Source organism: Cottoperca gobio, chromosome 3 (genome assembly GCF_900634415.1).
Source record: "Cottoperca gobio chromosome 3, fCotGob3.1, whole genome shotgun sequence".
NCBI classification, from domain to species: domain Eukaryota; kingdom Metazoa; phylum Chordata; class Actinopteri; order Perciformes; family Bovichtidae; genus Cottoperca; species Cottoperca gobio.
In genome coordinates this window covers 25437913-25461323 of record NC_041357.1, presented here as the reverse complement: position 1 = coordinate 25461323, position 23411 = coordinate 25437913, and the positions used below count along the sequence as shown (strand labels likewise).

Here is a 23411-nt window from a genome sequence, read left to right as displayed (position 1 = left end):
AAATGCACACCAAGTGTTATAGTGAGCTAAACCAAGCTGTGTGGCTTCTCTTCCAGCTCACTCTGAAGCTGCCTTAGTTTAGCCAGCCGGGACCTGCACATCTCAGTCCAGACTTGTGTGTAACCTTCTGGCGCTCCACTTTAATCAACCTGAGACACTGGGCTAGCCACACTGGAGAATAATGTGTCTTTGCTACTTGGAAAGGGATGCTAATCATTCTTCTCCTTGCAAAGGTTATACATATTGAAGGAGTTGGGTAAAGGTAACTCTTGGTTCTTAACTTACTTGGTGTTGAGTTGTAACTAAAAGTTACATTTGCCAGAAATAGATTTTCACTTATTATTTTTGATTCCACCCTTTCTTGGGAACCAGTAGGTCTTTCTTGAGCTCAGTAGCACAACCCTCTTTAGATACAAGGTTTTTATTCAGCTACGAACAGTGAAGCATTATTCAGATTTGAGCTCCGCCGCCCTGCCTGCCTAGTATATGCCTCTGGAGGCTCGTCCTGTCACATTACTCGCTGTAAACACAGCATCTTTCAGTTTTTCCACAGCTCAGTTCAACGTAGGTGCCCCCATACCTTAACTTCTTTCACCACAGGAGACTGTCTCGGAAGTAGTAAGTGAGAGAGAGCGAGAGGGAGATGCAAAAATTGAGCACAGGCTACCAGTAAATCCAATGAAAGCCGTTTCCATGAGCACCAGTTCCACCATTGAATACAGTACAGCTTCAAGCAATGCTAGAAATAAGATGTTTTATAATCCTTAAAGTTCAATAATTGGCTTCAGAGAAAGTCAATATTTTGAAACCAAGCACTCATTTCTTTGCTTGTGCTTGCTCACTGCTTTTCTCAAGTACATATGTTTCCAGGGCCTGATTGTGACCAATTTAATCCTTTTTTATTTTTGCTGGTTTTGGAACAGCACATGACAAATCCCAAGCTACACCCACTTTCTCTCCTTCCACTCACCACACTTTTGTACCAAACATTGACACAGCGGTGTGTGACGCAAACTTGCTGGGAGGAAGGGGTCAGTAGCCAGCTGTGGTGGGGTTGAGGCTTGGCAGTTCCTGGGGTGAAACAGCAATGAATGGCCTTGTTCTTTTCTGTTAAACTCAATGGGCTCCCCTCCATATGAGCTAGAGGTGTGGGCCGTGAGGGCAGTACGATGGAAGTGTGTATGTGCAGGAGGCGGGGGTGCCATTTTGCCGTCACGCAGTCTGCCAAATACAACATTACAACACTGGTGGGATTGTGTGGCCTGTGTGTTTGTTCTGTCCCTCTGAGGAGTAAAAGGTCCTGCTCTCCTTTCCATCTTCCCCTTGTCTCTACCTGACACACAACACATTTCCTTCATCCAGCATCTCAACTGTCTGAGTTGAAATCCGGTTGCCAGCACTCAGGGACTAATGGAGAGGGCATCAAATATTTGAGGTGCCCCATGCCAACCAGCTTGGCACAAATGAACCACTGGATTTGAAAAGGCTGTTGACATTTTTACTGGCAATTTCTTTTCCCTTTAGCCCCGGTGTAACCATTAAAAGATGTTTAATATGCACGAGACCTCACAGAATGAAGTGAGGATCGTGTGAATGATACTTTGTATAATGCTACATAAAAGTTTTATGAATTGATATGATGATTTAGTACACCAGCTTTGTGTTCTTCTCATAATCTCTCAAAGCCGATTAAGTTCTCTTAGTTTTCCTTTTTATTTTATTTATGGTAGCCAATGATGCTAGACAACTTTTATTTGGTTGTGGAATGATTGAGCAGACCCGGTTTCAAGGCTCTGGCGAGGTTTTTGGAGCTAACGGTGTCAGAATCCTGTTAAGGTGCAGGCGGGCAAGGGGAAAAAATGATAAGTCTATTAGTTAAAAAACATCAGACTCTCAAACTGGTTGGAGGCCAATGCACCAGATGGATCTCCAGTGGCCCTGCCAGATATATCACAACACCCCCGACCTGACATTTAGATTCCCTCCAAAAAAAAAGGTGGCCTTCTGAAGATAGTGGAAATGAAGAGAATATTCCTTTGTTCACACCTCTCACCTGGACTCCAACAACTCACATCTGTTTTTATTCTGTTTTTCTATCTCTCTCTGTCGTGTCTCAGCTCATTGGCTACAGTGAGAAGCCCATCAACCTGCAGATGTTCATCGGAACAGCAGACGACCGTTACTTGAGGCCGCACGCCTTCTACCAGGTGCACCGGATCACCGGGAAAACCGTTGCCACGGCCAGCCAGGAAATTGTACTCTCCAGCACCAAAGTTCTCGAAATTCCTCTCCTGCCTGAAAACAACATGACAGCCGGGTAGGTGTCTGAAGCACTTCAGGGTTACATTACTCAGTTATGAGTTTACCACCATGAAGGAAGCCCTGTCCATGAAACAATAACCACGTTTATGATCATATAGGGTTGTAACATCTTCCAAAGGAGATTTAATAGATTTTCTTAATTTAAGCCAACAGGAGAGTCGGGCACTGAGGGAAAATCTTTCTCATGGAGCAGAGAAGCAAACTTTATTCAAACAGTTACGACTCTGGATCACCCAAATTATTATATTTATATAAGGTCTGGTTTCATTTACATTGGAATTCATAGGTAGGGATTTGGTAAGGGTTTTCTCATTTACAGTTGTAATAAATCATATTCACAGGCATTTTTATTTTGTGATTCGACACTTAGTTTGCCTCTCATTGGCGATCCCCCGCTGGGCTTGTGGTTGGCTTTTATCACTCCCAGGACTTTACTACTTATGCATGTCTTAGTGATTGCCATCCCGGTGATGCCGTATGGGGCCAACTATTTTCCCTTTACCTTGCAGTATCGACTGCGCTGGCATCCTCAAGCTGCGGAACTCAGACATTGAGCTGCGGAAGGGGGAGACGGATATAGGAAGAAAGAACACACGGGTCCGTGTGGTGTTCAGAGTGCACATCCCTCAACCCAACGGGAAGGTGCTGTCGCTGCAGGCTGCCTCTATTCCTGTGGAGTGCTGTGAGTTTCAACTTTCCAGCCAGAGTCTTGCACACATGCACACACACCCAAAACATACTCATTCAGAAAACCACGTACAGGAAACACACACAAACCTTCCCACACACTTCTTTATTAGCAAGCTGGCGATTTGAGATGTTGTCTGTACCATTACCATCGCTCTGAAAATAAACCCCTGAACTCTTTTACTAATCTGTGGTCATTTTCAAGTCCACATTTTTTTCTTACCAATTGTGTATAAACCTGTTATAAGGGGCTCCTTTTAATGTGTCTACTATATATATATATTGTAGTACATCCATATTCCACCCTAAAAAATACACTGCAGTGTGAATGAACTCTTTTACTCAGCAAATGATCATCCTCCTTCTCTCCTCAACCCCTGCTGCGTCTCTCCCAGCCCAGCGTTCGGCTCAAGAGCTGCCCCAGGTGGAGAAATCCAGCCTCACCAGCTGTCTGGTCAGTGGGGGAGAAGAGATGGTCATCACCGGCTCCAACTTCTTCCCGGAGTCCAAGGTCATCTTCCTGGAGAAAGGCCCTGGTAAGTGTTATGTCAGCACAGCAGCTTTCCCTTTGAACCACGTCTGCAGAAACAGCTTGTGCCAATTAAATCTGTGAAATAAATCATGATTCATGGTTGTCAGACCGATTTGATCAGAGAGGCCACCGTGAGTAACACATGGCACATGTCATTTATGTGATCCATTGGACAATCAATAATTTTTATTGGGAAAAAGGTAGTTGTGAATGTACACACACTTTAAGGTTGGAATACGAAATGTTGTAGATCTTGCAAATGTTACAGAGGTCTGCAGAAGGTTACGAGGATCTTATAGTATCACGGCTGATGCATGTCAGTGGGGATGTGAACAACACATGTATCATTACTTTAGCCCCAACAAGTCCTCTATTCCCTCAGGGAATGTTGTCAAATGCAGAACAGATGTATGTCTGCTTGTAATGCTGTCTATCAAATAGGCATGAGGCAATGCACCGTATATCCTGATACAACCTTTATGTTGCAGTATTTTCACAATATTTCATTACAATAACAGAAGGTACAACTTTTGTTCATCGTCCACGCTTCCTCAAATAATGTCATCTTTCCTTTGCATAAAGATATATTATAATATATAAATATATAATGAAGGTAGGCACACTCACTTAACAGGACAGGCCAATAAGGTCAATAAATATGCACATTTATTTATTTTTATAATACACAAAGCAGATGCTTTATACTCATAAGAGTATTTGTGACTTTAAAAGTAGATTATACCTATTTAACAATTGCCTAGCCTAAATAGATGACTTAAACTTCCTGTGCTATTCATCCTGCTTCTTGTAAGTCCCCAGTCTTTCTCTGCCTTATCTTTCTTTCTGTGTACATCACTACGTGATAATAACACGTGTAATAGCTGTCCCTTTGCATGGAAATGTTAAATGGATAACATTCGTTGAGCCAGTCTCTGCCTGCCCGAGGTACCTTTGTGATGTAGAGCAACAGAATCAAGTTCACACATGGCAGAAGGTTGAGGGGTGTTGTTTTATGTCAGTGAGAGCCATTCTCTAAGATTTTCATCTCGTAGGAATGTCTTTAGCTCTTTCAGGTGTACCAGGTGAAGCATGGCAAAGAAAAGTAGCACGGTTGAAACAACTCCCTGATGTTCGAGTCTTTATAGCACAGCAGCAAGTGGAAAGCTTAGAGAGGTGCATCATGGGTAGGAAGGAAAGCTGGGCCCCATGGTGCACGAAGGCAGCGGACTGTGAAAGGAGACAGAAAGAATATGAAAGGGGAGGGGAAGATGATGTTGATTAGGTTTGTGTAAATGATCCCCCTCATCATGACTAATCCGCCTGCTTTAGTGCAGAAAGGCACTGATTGGAGTAAGTATAGGAATAGAGGAAAAGAAAAAAAGAGAGGCAGTGACACATATTTTTCCACCATCTCTCATAATTGAGAGACAACAGTAGATTCATGAGGAGCTGGAGAGTCTGGCCTAGTGCACAGAGACCATGGAGCATTTGTTCATGTGAGGTCTTATTTTAAAGATGATACATTTCAAACTGTATGGAAATAGTTTCGGTTTTAATATCTCAGCTTAGCTTTAGTGCGATTCCTGTTTTTTTGCTACCTTAATGGAACTTTTAAATGAGTCTTTACTAACTGAAACACCTTTACATTAAGAAAATACATTTTTAAATCTGTGATAGATATGTTTCCCTACTTTCTCTTGTTTTTGTTCGTATATTCTTTACTAGTATTTCAGCGTTACTACACTTCAACATACACTAGAGTTAAAAATAAGTCCATAATTGGTATAAGTATTTCAACTTTACAAGGATAAATGTTTATATAAGAGAGTGGACTTGAAAGGCTATAACGCTGACTGCCTGAATGGTGACTAGTCCAGCATGTATACTCTGCAGTCACCTTGTTGTTTCTGTTGGAAGAGTCCTTTACATTACAGTTCATTTAGCTGACAATACTTACTGATAACTTACAATAAGTGCAAACAATCATGAGGATACTCCGAACAGCAAGAATCTTGCAAGTACATTAGTTTCAAATAGGTGTAATCATGGAATAATTGCAGTACAATAGCTTCTAATAAGCCGAACCAATGTAAGTGCAACATACAGAAAAGAGGATTATTTATGTCTATTTTTGTATTTATTATTGAGGTGCTGTTGATGCAGGTGGGTTTTCAGTCTGCGACGGAAGGTGTGAAGACTTTCTGCTGACCTGATATCAATGGGGAGCTCATTCCACCATTTACAAATGTGTTGCAACATAAACAGTAATTACCTTTTTTGTAATCTTCCGGCACAATGAGTGCACGTTCTTCTCGCCTCTGACTGGTGCGCAGGGTGTCTGGATGATCCGAGTCATTGTCTTAGCGTGGTATGAGGTTCCTGTCGGTGCTTGCTGTCTGACAGAGCATGTGGGGCCCTTGCTCCTGCCTGTTGAATGTCAACAAGCTTCACTGCGATAATGCACTGCTGTCAGCTGCAAAGACATTCAAGGTCATTTGCTCATTGAAAAAAAAAAGACTCTCTTTTATCTACAAGTTAAGCTCTTCACAATAGAGATCCTCTTTGGGGTTATAACTGGCTAATGTGCCAGTGGATTACTACGACAACGACTAATGTTAGGGTGAGATCAGAACAGGTAAATCACTTACTTAAGTACTTAAAGCTACAGTAGAGTGTGGATTGTAAATGGTACAAGGCTTACACTGGAGCTCTTTCTAGAATCTACACATGGCTTGTCCTCTCTTCAGACATGTTGCAGATGCCTGATTTTGAGGAAGAGGCCATGCAGGTGCAGAGTATACGTGCACCCTGTGAGGACAATGAAACAGGCGACTGCAAATGATTTAACTCCGCTCAGAGACTATACAGTACTAACTTAGTTGTCAAAGTTTTTGTCCTTCTCGATGCTGCGACGCCTGTGATTTCTTCCAACCACAGTGAGCCTGTCAGTGTTTTCAGCCCAACTGCTTCCCTTCAAGCAGCTGCCCCTAAGATGTCTGGCCAAATAATTAGATTCCTTATAGGAAAGCTGGAAAGGATGTTTTTTAGCCAGAAACCTGGCAGTGTGTAAAGGCATTTTAAAATAAATACAATTATTCCACTGCTCTCTCCATAATGTTAACCAGGCAAGACAAACAGCAGGACTTTTGGACATTTGATTATTATTTAATAGCTGCAAGGATTTTCTCCAAGGGGCTTCTGGGCCTTTGAAAATGACATGGTTTTGATGTCTCTTGGTTCTCCAGAACAAATTGAAATCCTGCGCTTGAAGCCTCATATGGTTCTTAAGCCCTGTCTGTTTGAGAAAGCACTGTACACTGACATCATCTTTAGGAAAATAGAAATTAGAGAGAGCGAGAGAGAGAGCTTCTCCAGAAGAGGAAAGTTCTTTTGAAAAACAGCACACTTTAATTCAAAAGGGTCTAAATGATGAACCTGTAGTCATCATCATCATGTTCTGTCATCTGGTCGAATTTTATTCTTATTTATTCCATTTGTTGTTTTCATGCCTATTTCTACTGTATGTTGTGACTAGCATGTGAGGATGTCTAGGATTATCACTGCTTTATGCATTTAGCTTGTTCTTTTGTTCTTAATCTTTCCTCCTAGATGGACGACCACAATGGGAAGTTGAGGCAAAAATAATGCGCGAGAAAACTCAAGGAGTAAGTCGTCAGTCATTTACCTGTAAAGTTATTGTACAGCATTTAGTCTGTAATATTTTCACTTACATAAACCTTTTTGTACTAGTATTTGCATTTTGTTGTGTGCATTGTATGTTTTGTTGGCAATAAGTGAGTGTAAATAATGTTAAATGTCTTTTTGTAGTCTTGCATCATGGTGGAGGTCCCTCCCTACCACAGTAAGTCTGTGGGCTCAGCTGTGCAGGTGCAGTTTTATGTCTGCAATGGCAAGCGGAAAAGGAGCCAATCGCAACGCTTCACTTACCTGTCAGGTGAGATGAGAGGTTCTCAAGACTTTTAGAAAGACCATCAATAAATGCTTTGGTTTTTTTCATACAAATATCCCTGAGTACATCCTCAGGGAACAATAAGGGTTAGTCAAGGGAGCACAACATTGCTGATCTCATGCTTTTACAGACACAAAGAGATTCTCTCAAGCTTTACTTTGCATTCCTTTGGGTGTCCTGCTTCCTGCTGTAGTAGATCTCCCAAGGTAATGACAAGAAGTTTGATTGACAGCAGAGACAGTTGTAACATGCTCTCCGTGTTGCACACTTCTCCACAGGGGTTTCACTAACCTCGTTTCTCTCTTTCTCTTTCCAAAGAAAGTATCGCTGTGGTTTAGAGAGGGCTCTTCCACTAACAATAACATTAACACCTGCCAACTGTTTGTTTTTTGTAAAACCTACTCCCAAAGCCAACCCCTTCTCTCACATTTACTTTATTTGCATGGGGGTTTATGATGCAAATGTTTTGCTCTCCAGGAAACTTTTACTACACAAGATCATGAGTTGTGGTTTGATATGATTATTTTAGCAGTAAGGAAACTCGGTGGTCATAATATTTTGATTGGAAAGTTTCCTTAATGTTTTTCATTAAAGTCAAATTCCTGCGTTGCTATTTGATATTGTTATTGTGTTATTTTCCTCTTGAAGCCAGTCAAACTGAAAACAGCGTTGGTGGAATATAATGACATGTGAGCATTTTGTGCAACATATCCAAACCCCTGAGCTTTACCACAACAGTGTGTGCGCGTGTGTGTGTGTGTGTGTGTGTGTGTATGTGTGTGTGTGCGCGTGCGTGTGTGTCTGTGTGTGTGCGTGCCTTGCCCCTCCACCCACCCAGCCTTTCTGTTTGCAAGCGCGCCCACTCAGCACTGACAGTTCCTGTTTTCACCGTTGACAGATTATGGCAGCCAATCAGAGCAGAGTACAGTAACCCTGCTCTGTCAGTCACGCTGGGTCGCTGACACCCCTAGTGTCACCACAGACACCACCTGCTTAATTGTGGCAAAAATTCATTGTGGGCTGTGCTGCAGAGGCCCTGGCCTAATATAAGGATGAATTCTGAGAAAACTGTAACATTGCCTTTTGTCTTTTTTTTTTTTAACATAAGGAGCACACTATTTATTAAACCTCTATGCTCAATTTTGAAGCTGTAATGAAGAAGAAAACACTTCTAGACTTCTATGTTTATATACACAGTACCCTCCCTTACCCTTGATATCCCTCTGGCGCCGTTTTTAGCCTGAATAGACCCTATTTGGCCTTTTCGTGCCCCCTTGCCTCTCAATCCCAGAGGCATGATGGGGTGAGTAGAGGGCAAGAGCAGTGAACTCGTTTGCTGTTCGTCTGATCTGGGCTGCAGGGCATTCAGCTCCTCTCTTCCCACACAACATTTCACATGATGGCACCCGGACTGACAACATATGCTCTCCCTCTAATTCAGTGCTGGATAAAAATAAAACTCACTGTCACAAGGCACCAGATTGGGAAATAGGTTACCGATTGGCATAGCAGTGCTGTGAGCTGTCACAGTAAAAGTGAATGGCCCCATTAATCACAATGTCACTCTGGAAGGAGACCCATTTCACAATCCATACATTTCAGAAACTATGTTCACGGCTTTGAGATTTCTATGACCTAGTTCTTTTGGTTGTACTGAAACATATTGAAGACACAGATTTGGGAAATAGTCTTTGTGTTACACTGCAGTGACTTGACAAATGTATATATTATGTTTCTTCCTCTGCATGCAGTGTTTGATTGATAGACGTAACTGACAATGTGTTTTTTCTCCTTTTTCCTGTCTCTCCTTTTTCATCATATCTCTCTTCCTCCCTCTCTCTATGTATACCTCTCCCTTTAGTCCTGGTGAAACAGGAGCACAGAGAAGAGCTGGACCTTTCTGCAGTACCCCCTATGTCCATGCCCCTGGCACATGCTGCCAGTCTGGTGCGTACGCAGCTGCCTTCTCCTGAGCAGTGCCACCCATCGGACAACCTTCTGTCCAGCTCCCCTCACGGCCTGGCCACCGGCTCCGGACCTGGCTTGTTACCCCTGCAGTCCCCCTGCCCCTCCCTGGGCTCCCCGTCTTTCCAGCACCTGCCTCACCTCCAGGGTCGCAGCTTGCACCACCCCCCTGCAGACTGCCACATGACGTTCCACCCGAGCTCTGTCCCTACTCCTCATCCTGTTCCTCCCCGGCCCTCCTACCAGCCTATGCAGCACAGCCACAGCCACAGTCATAGTCATAGCCTGCCCTTCAACGGCCAGTCCAGCCTTCCTCTTCAGGGCTACGAGAGGATGCCCTTTCAGCACAGCCCCAGTGCAGCGTCACACCCAATGAGCATGGGAATGGTGTACCCTTCCTCCCCATGCTCCTCACCATCAGCTCCCTCCTCTTCAATCACCAACCCCATTCCTGGGTCTCCCCAGAGCCAGCAACCCATGCTCAGCCCCTCATCCCCACACCTGCACACACTAGGTAGCTATCACTGCTCCCCAAATCCCACCCAGGTACCCTCTCCCGGAGGCCACCCCCTCGTGGGACAGCACTCCTCCCAACTGCAGAGGGCTATGGGCTACCACCCGGTAGGTCAAAGGTCAGCCTCCTGTCCCACATCGTCTAGCGCCCCTGCTCCAAGGATGATCCCCTCTCCCCATTCTGGGCCTTCCTCCCCTCAGGTCCACTCGCTGCCCTACCACTCTCCCACCTCATCCTCCCCCACCTCTAGTGGCAGTCCTCTAGGGCCAATGCAACAGCAGCATTCAGGACAGCACTCTCCCCAGGCTACAAGTCCGGTCATGGCCAGTCTGTCCCCGGTGGCAGCAGGGCCTCTGGTTCACCCGCTAAGCCCGCAGGGTGCCTTCCCCTCTGATGGAGAGAGGCTGGACATCAAACAGGAGCCGCAGGAGAGGGAGCCCACCTTCCGTTCCATCGGCCTACAGGACATCACGCTGGACGATGGTAAGATATTTATTTATCATATTAATCTGTGACAACAAAATCCTTTTGTGGGTTTATTGTCCACCTGATGACGGAGTCATTGAGAGCATGTCATCAATCTACAGTACCTTCTCTACTGTTATTTTCAATTCATGAAAAGTGACAAAGGCAAGCACAAGACATCTGGTAGTTTTTATTTCTTAACTTGAAGCTCCTGGAGGAAATCACATTTGACTTCCTCACCCTGTTTTTTTTTTTACAAAAGATATTTACACAGCACTCCCATCTGTGAACAATCTAATTTTCAGTCTAAAACAAAGGACGCTAAGGGATTAAATGAACGCTACAATGTTTCACGGGCAAGTTAAACTTGTTTCTGATGATGTAAAACAATACGGAGCATCAGTTGCTAAGTAAGTCGGTGGAACCTTGATGCCTGATTATTGTGATAGCGTTTCATCTGTTGTTGCAGCGCACAGTTGTGTACACAGGTGTGTTACTGAGGGGTCTTGTGACATAGTATTGGGTAACATAGACACAATAGCACTGATAACTATAGTATCACATGAAAGGGGTCTAATTGTAAAAGCACTAAGCTTCTGTATCTCTGGCAGCAGTTTGGAGATGAATTACACTTTGTATGTTTTGGCTTCTTGGAACTGGGGAGAGGGAGATGATTGCATCATGTTGTGCTCCTTGCTGTAGCTGAAACACAGAGACTACAGTTGTGTGCTGCTGCAGTAATTACATCCTGTGTGCATTTGTGCGTATGTGAGTGTGTGTGTGTGTACATGCTTTAACAACTCTAATTAGCATGCTCAGAAGAACTTGTTGACTTAACAATTGACCGTGAAGTAATTTAGCAGCATTTGTCTCTCATCCATGAACTCTACTTCTTTTCTTAAAATACGTGTGTCCAAACTATTCCAAATCATCTACCTCCTTATTTGGCGTCCAGAGCCTCGCTTGGGTTTCGTTAACCCCAGTGCCATATTCAAATGAGGGTCCTAAAGGTTTAGGGTTAATAAATAGCCTGTATAGGCTGTGTCAGGGAGGTGTGATAAAGTGTGCTAGCAAGGGTCAGCCTAATTAACACATGGCCATTGTCAATAAGTCACATGTGAAAGACCGACAACCACTGAGGTTCACAATACAATTTAAACATGTAACCTGTGTGAATGTTTCCCATAAAACTACAACTCAGATTTTGTTGCTGTCTCCCCAACACACATGCAGAACCACAGCCACTCTGAAAGTAGCCGGCTACACTCGCACTATTACAACTACAAAAAAGTGTGAGAAAAGTTTGTGAGTGACACGATTCAGCCGGGAATGTAAGCTCTCCCTTTGAGCCTCTGGCTAAAAATAGCTTTCTGTGCCAGCCCAGCTCTGTAGGCCATGTTTTGAAGTAGCAAAGTGAAGCTTACACCCGTGAGTTTTAGGAGGTCACACTCTCTTAAGTAGACCATATTCACCCCAGTTCGATAGACAGACAGATCAGGATGAGCACAAATGCACACATATATAGATATATCTTATAAAATATGCACAAATCTGTTTACACACTCAAATATAATCCAGAGCAATTATGTATAATTAACATTTCAAAGCAGTGCATATAATCACTGTGACTGGCTGTATGATTAAAGTTAGAACAGGGAAAACCAGCCTTTTGATGGTGTAACTGCCGGCCACACCCTTTAACAAATGAATGTCTTACTGATAAAATACATATTTTAGTAAAACATGCAAAATGTGGCTTTAAACTGTTTTCTGACATGTAGAAAGATGAGATTTAATCATATTTTTTGCATATCATACAATCATTTTACATGACATGAACTGCTGCAGGAGAATTACAGACTTTCATGAGAGGGAATACAAATGTGACCATGTAGAAAAACTGCTCTGGTTAGCAAGCAGATGGCCCTTGTGACGCACACCAGAGCGTGCTTGAGATGTGTGCGTGTGTGTGTGTGTGTGTGTGTGTGTGTGTGTGTGTGTGTGTGTGTGTGTGTGTGTGTGTGTGAGAGAGAGAGATGGGGTATTGTGTTTGTGTCTATCTGTTTGATGTTGTGAAGGTGTGAGTGTACTGTATGTGTGTGTGTGTGTGTGCAAAGCAGGAGACACAGGAGGTGAGAAGACAGACTGACAGACAGATGGACAGACAAGGTTAGGATCCAACCCCACTGCAAGGTCACTCAGCCGAGACATTCAATCTGAAGTGCACTTGGCATCTGAGATTAAAGTAAAGTGTATACCGGATCATTTTATGCTTTTTTTTACAGTATATACTGTACATTTGAATGTGTCCATATTGACTTAGTGAAGTAGTGTAGTTACAGTGAAATCCTAATATAAAAAAGATGAAGAATATATATTAAATATAAAATAGATGTTAACAAAGAAAATGGAAAAGCTGAAAAGGAAACAAAACTGAATGTCAGTCAAATGTGCAGCTTTGAGTATTTCTTCTGCTTTGTTGTCTGAATATAAACAGAACAGCGTACGGTCGGGTGTGCCATCAAAGACAGGTTTTTCTTCATGGTCACAGTTTGGCACATTTGGCAAAGAGACCATGGCGTGTCAGTTCCTCACTTAAGATGAATGATTGAGTTTTTATTTTCATTAATGTCTACTGGCTATCCTAAGCGAGCCCTTTTAACTTGTGTGTTAAGCTACTCCATAATCACAGTAGTGGCTTGAAGAATCGGCTCTTTTGTAACGTTGATTACAGCCGTCATGGTGACAGAATCTGAAGCCCTTGTGCTGCCAAACCGTGCATTTAAGTAATTAATCAGCACGTGATGATCTCTATGTTTACAGAGCACGGATGGGAAGGGGTAGCACGTGTGTGTTTGTCTCCGTTTGCGTGTGTGTGTGTGTGTGCGTGTGAGCAGTTACTGGGGTGTCTGTAGTGTGCGCAGTGTGTGTTCACAACAAAAGCTGCTCTTTTGTTGGCCCTGCCCTGCCCAAATGCACAGCTGCCTCAAACTGCAAGCACAGTATTGAGGGTTAATAATAGGTCGAGCCATCCTGCTTGCACTCCTTAAGAGAGACACAGTAATGACACAAACGCACACACACACACACACACACACACACACACACACACACACAGATACACACAGGGAGTGACCCTCGTTATCCTGGAGATGTATTCAAATATCCTGTCCGTGCAGTGAACACATCTTTTTAATTGATGTTTTTACTGTTTTGTTTCTTTACAGAGCACAGGCTGGGCAGAAATAGACAGAAACGTATCATATTGTGCAGCACAATAGTTCCTTGCATGTTTATTTTATTTTATAGCTACATCATTGTTGCTCAGAGGCACATGCTTTTTTTTTTAAATATGAGGCTGCAGCTTAATTTAGCATTGAACTGGTAGGTGGATTTTGTCACTTAGCCACGCTAGCTTTTGGCCAGGTTTTATGCTAAGCTAACCGGCTACTGACTGCAACCTTCTGTTTACCCATAGATACTGTATGAGAGGGGTTCTGTAATGCTCTACTCGTGTAAATGTGTCTGACTGTTGCTGTAAACATCAAACAATATCCCAGTCTTCTCATTTTCAAGTCTGCTTCAGCTCCTGGGCCGCCGCTCTCTGGCCACAATCTGACTGTAGGCGCTCTGAATGTTGAAAAAAATGGCAGAGAGCCGTAAATGAATAAAACAAGTGAGCGAGGAAGAGGCCAACATCTAGCAATCCAAAAAAGACTTGGATATTTTTCTCAGGAATTGGCGACCAGGCCGAGGATAAAACGCCAGTGAATGTTGGATTCACCTTTTGACAGGTGGCGAGAAATACGACTCCTGTTGTGTCCCAAATGAAATTAAACATAAAATTTTACTTTGAATTGACCTTTTGGTTTCTCTGCTCACTTTGTAAATGATCTTGATTCATATTTTTGTTCTTTGGAAAGTTCGATTTTTTTTTTTTGGACCGTAAAAGTACAGCTTTAATTTATTGTCATTGAATAGCCGCCATCGCTAAGATCAACAACCATCATTCAAAAACATTGTAGAGTGAAGTCATTTACAGTAAAAGCTCTGGATTCATCACTATAGAGATATTGCATCAGACAAACTAGTTTTTCCATAATTATTATGTGTGTGCGTACACAACCAGGAAGAAATGTAAACATATCTGCAGTTCATTTAACTGATTATATTCGTACGAAACAACCACATATAAATCTTTACTGTGCACAGACGTGTGTATGTGGGATCATCTCCGTCAGAGGCTTCATGCTGCCATTAACCAACCATAACAGAGTAATAACACAGAGCTCTTGATTTTGATGGCATTAAAAAAAACAACAGTGGAAGGAAAAATACATTTCCATCGAATGCTGCTGCTGCTCGTTAAAAACAATGGCAAACATTTGCTGGTCTTTCCCTCTGAAACAAGTGGAAACGGACTTTCTGTGTCATCTTTCCATACAATTAAGGTCTCAGAGAGTGTACTGCAGAGCTCTTGGCAGAGGCTGGAGCCCGGATACGGTGCCAGTGATGCCTTTTTCTTTAGACGGGAGGAGGGGAAGCCTGGAAATCCCTCAGTGGAGATGAGAGCAACATATTAACTCTTAGTTCATGATTCTGAATACACGCTGAGAGTATTATACGAACTAACAGCGCTGTCTTCAATGGGGACTTTGCTAAGATTTAGTTTGTTGCGTTGTTTCTGCTCTTCCTCGATTTTTTTCTTGTGTGTTTGACGGGAAAATGAAAACTAGTCACCACATTTCTGATGGTGCACAAGTAAGGACATGACAACGTAGTAAAGTAAATGTCACTCCCCCTTGTAAATGTACAGGGGCTGAAATGTGTCTATACAAGTGTGTGTGTGTGTGTGTGTGTGTGTGTGTGTGTGTGTGTGTGTGTGTGTGTGTGTGTGTGGGTGGGTGTGTGTACGTTTGTAAAGTTTACATTGAGTCACCTCAGCTGCAGTGTGAAAGATGCTTTCTTTTTTTAAACTACTCACACCTTTTTTTTTTTTTTTTTAAGACGAGGATTACTAGGCGACAGATAATTCATCTTCAATTTTTCAAAGAATAATACAAAACATTCTGTCATTTCAGCCTCTCAAATGTGAGGATGTGTTGCTTCTCTTTGTCTTATGTGCTAGTGAATGAAATATCTTTGAGGTTTTGACTTCACGTTGGGCTTTAGGACATTTTAACAGGCATCTTTCACTATTCCCTGACATTTTATAGACAATCAGTCGATAATGAAAGTGACCGTTTGTCGCAGCTTTACTGCTCTACATTATTCTGAGGGAACAGGAAACATTAACCAAAACTCTCTGCTCAAGTGATAAAATGAATCTATTATCTTAAATGTTTTAGCAGCTTGTGACTACCACCCATTAGATATCAAGAAAAGCTTTTGGGTTATTATGATTTAGACACCAGAGATTCATCAGATCGATGCTCTCTGCTGATAAGACCTAAAGCATGTACCGTTAACCATTGTAATGAGCTTTGCCCATCTCCCCGGGCGGCCATTTGTGCTCCAGTGGTTTCCTTCCTAAAGCCTAGTCCTGAGGTCATCCGCTGAGTGGAGCCACTATCCAGCGTCCCGGATCTAAGGCAGGGAGTCTTGTGAATCACTTAGCGTCAGATCAAATGGGGAAATCCAGCGATGATTCACAGAAATGAGTGACTTTGAGAAACGGACTTTTTAAAGAGCTTCTCCGATGTGCCCTCACCCACTCACGTACTTACCTACTCCCAAGGTGAAATGAAAATAAAAGAGATCACAGAGCAGAGTTAAACGAGTGCACCAGAGAAAGCTTTACTGAGCCGTTCCATCAACTGACCATCTATTTCCAATGTGTGAGTGTGTGTGTGTGTGTGTGTGTGTGTGTGTGTGTGATCGCTCAGTGGATTTCCTCTCATACCTGAGGCTTTGTGAAGACAGTGTGCATGTCATTACAGGGTCCTGCAAGTGGAAACTGTGCTTGGATATTCCCTCTTGCAGGCAAACCAAGTCTTGCCTCTTTGTGATCCCTTTCTGCACAAATGTTTTCCATCGTGGCATGTTGTCTTCATTTGCCGTTCTCAAGAATCAGTCAATCTTCGAGTTATTTGCTTAAGCTGCTCTGCCAGAGTAATGTTTTTTAAGCCTGGGTCAGGGAACTTTTTTCAATGTGTCACAGAGGGTTATGGTAATTACCCATTTTCCATTTCGACAGTAGACATGTTTATCGTACTGAATGGCCATCTGCTTATTTTACTTCTGTTTTGCATTATGGAAATCTTTTTTAATATACCTCCTTTGACATGCACTTTATAAACGGAGAGGTAAAATTACCCAATCTCAGCGGTCTGCTAACAACAATGTATTCAGCATATGTAGATTTGTTTCAAGGCCAACACTTTCTTCTTTTTTAAAAGCTGTGACCATGTGACATATTCTGGAGTTTCTTTAAGTTATATCTTTCACATATTTAATGACGTTAATCTGAACCCCCCCCCCGGCTTGTTCTTGACATTAGCATTTAACAGCCGTCCGCACGCAGGGGATCCTTCTGATGTGAGCTGATCTGAGAGCAGTCGTAGTAGTCGGCTGACTGCAGGTGTGTATTTTGAATAGGGAGCCCCCCCATCCCAGTCATTTGCAGAGGATCTCCCTCCGGCTGAGACATTCAGAGACACACTTATGGCAGGCAGCGCTGAATCACCGGCTCATGAACAATACCAGTAAATCTGAGAGCAGCATATGAAACTCTTCAGAGCCCAGACTCGACTCAAACCGCTCTTTCACTTCTGGATTATTGATGTGTGGGGTTCCAGCTCTATTTGAATGATCGTATCTGACGCATAGGTTATTGTTGACTAATGAAATTAACCTTCGTTTTTATGTCAAATACTGATTGAACTTTTGTAAATCCCTGAAGTTTATTTTGCTCTTTATATTTTTTGTCTTTAGTCCACACATGCTGACTCGAGAGGGATTAAACTCTGCTCCTCGACGGAAATTCACTTTCAAAATAAGTTATCTTTCTTCCAACGGCCCCAAATTGAGTCGTCCAAATTTGCATCGAGCGCAGCTGTAATATCGAGAGTGAAGTCTAACGAAAACGTTTCTGAAAGAGTGTGTGGGGAAACCTCTCCCTGCACTTTTTTTAATGAGAAAACCATGTGAATCAAATAGAGAGGAGTTAGTGCAACGTTGCTCTCGATGGCGTCACGAGTCTTCACATTGTTTCATGCTAACTGCGTTATTTACCAGTCGATAGGTTAATGTTTGCCTGTGCAACAATCTAAACAGTACTGCGGAAAGTGATGTGTTTCTTTTAGCAGACGCCCACTTGATGTCGGTCTGTTGCACCTCACACTATGTTGCTCATATTTTCTGTGGTGTTTCGAGCAGATACAGAGTTTTCCACAAAACAGCCCGTAAACATCACTCTGTGATTGACCCGGTAATGAAATGAAATTAGAGCCGTATACAGACCATGATCAGTTTTGAAAGATGAGTTTTGACACGTGTGTTAAAAGTGAAATACATACGATAAAACATTTCACTAAATGGGACAACAGAAGCCCGGTTAGCGTGCTAGCCTTTTGAGTTTATGGATGCAGCTGCTCTCTGATGGTCCTTTAACGGTGTAAGATGCTGTTTATTTGGAGCACAGTTGCACCACTTGTCTTTTGAAAGGTCACGGCCATTAAAGGAGATCTGTAGTCCTCCATCACAGTTTTATTTCACCGATCCGTAACTGTGTGACAAAATCGATAAACTGGCCAACTGGTTGTATATTGTATCTCAGTGTTATATAAACAGAGGTAAATGTTTGCTTTGATAGTCACTGTATAGTCTCGTAAGCGTGTGGTGTTGCTGTGAGTGTGATCGTGTGTGTGTGAACATGGTTGACATGGGAAAGGAAGAGCCTCCCACGCTAACAGGATGATGTGAGTGACGGTGGCCAGACACAAACGCAAGCAGCATGAAAACACAAATAAAACAACAGAATGTACAAAGAATGAATGTTTAATGTAAATATGTGCAGTTAATACACAAGAAGAAGTGTTGCCAGCGTTCCTGTCACTCTTTGCGTCATCAAATCTAAATATGGTTTCTTCGTTCTGATGAAACACACATGCCTGGGCACAATTTCTCATCATTGACTGAGTCATCCTGCCCCCCCCCCCCCTTAAACAATAGATTTACAGTAATACACATGTTTATTATGGCTTCGGGAATGTGTGATTTTACAGTAGCGATGCACAGAGGCAGGTGGAGTCGTCATGTACAAACAGGTATAACTCTCCGAGTGTCAGACTGGGCCAGAGGTCGCCAAGCCTGTTCCCGACCTGTCAATGGCACCTTTTTTTAATAAATCACATGAAGAAGTCACGGGATGAAAACGCAACAGTTTTGTTACAGTGGGAGAAAAAAAAACAACGTTCACGTCACATTTTCCCATGAATTTCACCGAACGTGTCTTTCTCACCACGTTAAAGTATTTCAAGTAGATTTACTTCACGGCTGCACTCTTTACTCGTGCCCCGCTTTGTCTCTTGTGGTCCCAGTGTGAATACTGAACAGAGGCATCACATGTAAAGCAATCACATGCGCTGGCTGGAGAACAGGCGGCAGAGAAAGAGAGTTATCTGTTATTTATTTAAAATCAGGCTGTAAGTGAGTCGATGGAGTAATTAACCTCGCTGTGCCTGAACGTGTTTTTAAACAATGGATCGGTTTCCCACGGCCCTTTTGACATGCTTACAAACCCCATGAACATGCCTGAGGAAATGTTCTGAACCACCATTAAAGCTCTAATGAAGTAACACACAGCCATACAGGATGGTTTATAGCAGTCACTGCGCTGTGGTGGTAACTGGTAACATTGCTTGGACTCAAACAAAGGTCAGAACGTGCACATTTAGCGAATGGAAGAGTTTCTCTCATTTGTTATGTGAGGAGTGATTATATCTCACGTCAGAGCGGTGACTTTGTGACCTATAGGGCTGCCAGTTCCAGAGTTTTTCCACTTTGAGCTCTCGGCTGGTTGAGTTTGAGCTTTCAGTCCTGTGAGGAACACACTGCCCTCTGCTGGCCACACTTATGTACCTCTACTGAACTTTCCATGAGTGAAGAGCGGATTAAGCATTATAAAGCTTCAGGGCTTTCTTTCTGATTTTGCGGAAAAAAGATGTCAAGCTTCGGGGCTTTATACTTAACATGCACAGTTTCCAAAACGTAAAGCAGCCCTACAAAGCAACAGATTGATTTCATAGTTTATCAATGTAATATTACTTGTATCACCTTATTACTTAGTGTCAAGTGTTTTCCAGTGTACGTCGCCCTATTATCTTCCCACCACAAGCTGCAGAACTGTCACACAGTTTTTCCTTCTTTGGTACAGAAACACAACAAAACAAACAACAAATATGCAGGAGGAAACAACACCTGAAGCTCCTGTGAGCTAAGTAAAGTAAAGTCATTGGAAATAATACCTTTGTTTTTTCTCTTCACAGTGAATGAAATCATCGGCAGAGACATGTCCCAGTCCCCCAGCACTCACGGTCCTCCATCAGCACACAACCAGTCATAGCCCGGCCCGCGCCCAGACCCTGACGCAGCCGTTTGGCTCATGAAACGCCCCCCCCCCCCCCCTCCCCCTCCAGCTCTTGATCCCGCGACCCCACAGCTCCGACATGGCCCCAGGTCCAGGGTGCTGGTGTGGTGTGCGATGGGACATGAGGGCAGGAAGAGATGAGACAGACTGTGGACAAAGACAGAATGCGGTTGGAGATTCTGTTAAAGCCTCACGGACATGAAGACACTCGTTCGTCTCCTCTGATTATAAATCTGCTTCTCTTATTTAGAGATACAGAAACAGAACTCACAACTTGACACAGACGAAAGAGAAAGGCGAGCAGGAGAAGATGACCACGGGGAGTTACAGCGAGGTCGAAAAGGTCGGACAATAAGATGTGACCCCGTGTCCGCCGCCGTCTTCCTGAACAGTCAGCTCTCCGCGAGTACGGAGCACTCTCTCGTAGTGGAGACGATACAACAGTGCGTGTTGTGGTTCCCGCTCTCACCAGCATCACCCTTCGTTAACGAAGACGTCTTGAGACATGTGTGAATAAGAGAAACTCGGGAGTGCGCGGTGTTCTCACAGGAAGCCAGAGCTGGGATCTCAAAGCTGTTTCAGTACGCTAAAGCCAAAGAGGCAAAAACAAGATCAACCTCAGGATACTAAAAACATTCTAGATTTGTCTGAGCGAGCTTCAGCAAAACTACTCGCACTCTGAAGTTGGAGAACATTTACAATCAGCTGTTAAAGTGCTGTTCCAAATTCAAATCAAACCCCCTGAGTCATCAGAAATTAAAACATCATTAAAAATGTGAATATTTTCGCTAAAACTTTCTGGTCCAATCCCAGTGTTTGGCTCTCGGCTCAGTGATGACATCGCTGTCCACTCTTTGTTTCTCTCACTTTGTAGCTGATGAAAGCATTCAGGTCTGGAGTGCAGGGCCCGGCAGGGAGGATCTGCAACCTGCAACATTCCACAACTTTTAGTAAACTTGCAGCCGTGTAGATATCTGTACATGAATCCCCTCTTTTCTCTCTCTTCCTCCTTCGCTCAGCATTTACGTCGTCCCTCCTGTGTTTCTTTATCTTCTTCAAGTTGAACAAATGCCTTATTAACACTTAGCAGCTTTGAATGGTACTAGCTAATGCTTTGTTTTGTTGTTTTTGCACAGCTGGCTTTGAGTGTGACTATTACTATTGTTTCGGAAAACATGATTTTATGAATCCTGATGAGCCCTCTAATTTTCATTCAAAGATATTTGACGATGCCCATTATTTCCAGGTTAGAGAGAAGTGTTTTTAATAATCCACAGACGGACGTCTCTGTCTCTTAAACTTATTTGTAATGCAATAACTCCCCCGGGGCCTTTGTGTGCCTTTCTAACAGCCACCTGTGATGTAATGACATATGATGGGAAATGATCTGACAAAAGGTTTTGAAAGTATTTTATACATAAAGATGTTTATATATTGCATTTATGTATTGCCCCCCCCCCCCCCCCCCTCCCAAAGTCTAGAGAACAACATGATGCACTTCCCCTGTTTGCAACAATCAATGTTTGCTGTTCACAATCAAACTCATCGTCTCCAGAAGGGATGATGTATTCATATTTCTTATTCTGACAGATATGCGGTGCCTGTACGGCAGCAATAACACCGTGTCGAGGAAAGCGTGGCGTCGGGCAGGTTTCAGGCGCGGATGCGAACAGACGTTGGCTTTTCTTTTTTTTGCCTTAAGCTTGACAACGACGCTCCTGCACGTGAGAGCTGAGGAGTGTTGCTTATGACGTTTTGAAGTCAGTTTCCAGGTGAAAATGATTTTGCTATGCATTACAATTCTGCCTAATGCCTTTTAATTAGGAGGAAAAAGTAAAAAGTAAAATAAAAAAAAGACCTTGATGCCTATAGAAGTAGAGTAGACTTGTTGTAGATGCTTGATTCATTCTGTTAGCATCCTGGAGTTGTCCATCAGCCAATCTGCCTTGTTAAGGACGCAGTGCGAGCATCTTATTAGGTTCAGGTGTGTATGTGTGTGTGTGTGTGTGTGTGTGTGTGTGTGTGTGTGTGTGGATGAATAGTATTTCTACCAAATATGCTGTACAGATGACAGAATTTTTAAGAGTCCGATTTTCAACAAGAAGCACACACACGTATTAAGGCTATGCAAACTATAACTGCAGCACATGTGAGCGATGACATGGAAAATAAAAACGGAGATTATAAACTATGATGCTGCTTCAGAACTTCACAGAGCGGAAAGGAAAAACATTAAGATAGTGAGAGTGTCATGTCACTATGTAAACTATTAGGATGCCTTAACTCTTGTTTTAATTGTGTCCGTGTGTCTGTATGCTGTTCTGGGTTGATTTTATTTTTCTCCATGACTAAGACATACGTCGGTAACTATAATTATTTTTCCTTTGTTTTGTGTTTGGGGGGCACACAGGGTGGACATCGAGGGTTTGGTGGGAGGAGGGAGACAGCTTTTTGCATTTAAAGCTGGTTCTGCAGCTTGAAAGACCTGACTCAACAAAAAACAAATACAAAACCAGCATTGACAGTAAACTCTGGCTGCCGTCCTCGTCTGTCTCAACCAAAGACCGAACAATATGTTCCCATTTTACAGACAGAGACTGTACAACTCTATTTTTGATACTTTGAAATGGATGTCATTCCTGAAAGATTGGGGACATGAGTGTTGAATATATATATATATATATAAACAGTATATATATATATATATATATATATATATATATATATACTGTATATATATATATGTATATGTGTGTATATGTATTTCTATATATATATAAACTGTATACATACATATATACTGTATATATATATATATATATATATACAGTATATATGTATGTATACAGTTTATATATATATAGAAATACATATACACACATATACATATATATATATACAGTATATATATATATATATATATATATATATATGCATATAGTGTATGTATATATACTGTATATACAGTACATATATGCAAGTATTTGTATATATATATATATATATATATATATGTATTAATACATGTGTATATATATTTATATATACATATATGTATTAATATATATTAATACATATATGTATATATAAATATATATATATATATATATATATATATATTAACACATGTGTATATATGTATATACATATATATATATATATGTATTAATACATGTGCATATATATTTATGTATACACATATGTGTTTATATATATTAATACATATATATATATATATATATATAAACACATGTGTATACATAAATATGTATATATATTTATATATACATATTTATGTATACACGTTTATATATATTAATACATATGTGTATATATACATATATGTATTAATATATATAAATATACG

General features: G+C 42.1%; 1 protein-coding gene across 2 annotated transcripts in view; it reads left to right on the top strand.

Annotated features, from left to right (window-relative positions):
• The window catches only part of nfatc3a (nuclear factor of activated T cells 3a), a 55742-nt gene extending 33028 nt beyond the window's left edge, over nucleotides 1-22714 (top strand). For both annotated transcript variants that reach the window (XM_029426353.1, XM_029426360.1), the window contains exons 4-10: nucleotides 2118-2317; nucleotides 2832-3004; nucleotides 3405-3545; nucleotides 7151-7206; nucleotides 7370-7496; nucleotides 9373-10473; nucleotides 19944-22714. In XM_029426353.1, the coding sequence (XP_029282213.1) occupies nucleotides 2118-2317; nucleotides 2832-3004; nucleotides 3405-3545; nucleotides 7151-7206; nucleotides 7370-7496; nucleotides 9373-10473; nucleotides 19944-20020 (1875 nt within the window). In that variant the 3' untranslated portion in view covers nucleotides 20021-22714. The remainder of the gene's footprint in view (nucleotides 1-2117; nucleotides 2318-2831; nucleotides 3005-3404; nucleotides 3546-7150; nucleotides 7207-7369; nucleotides 7497-9372; nucleotides 10474-19943) is intronic.
• The last annotated feature ends 697 nt before the right edge of the window (nucleotides 22715-23411 follow it).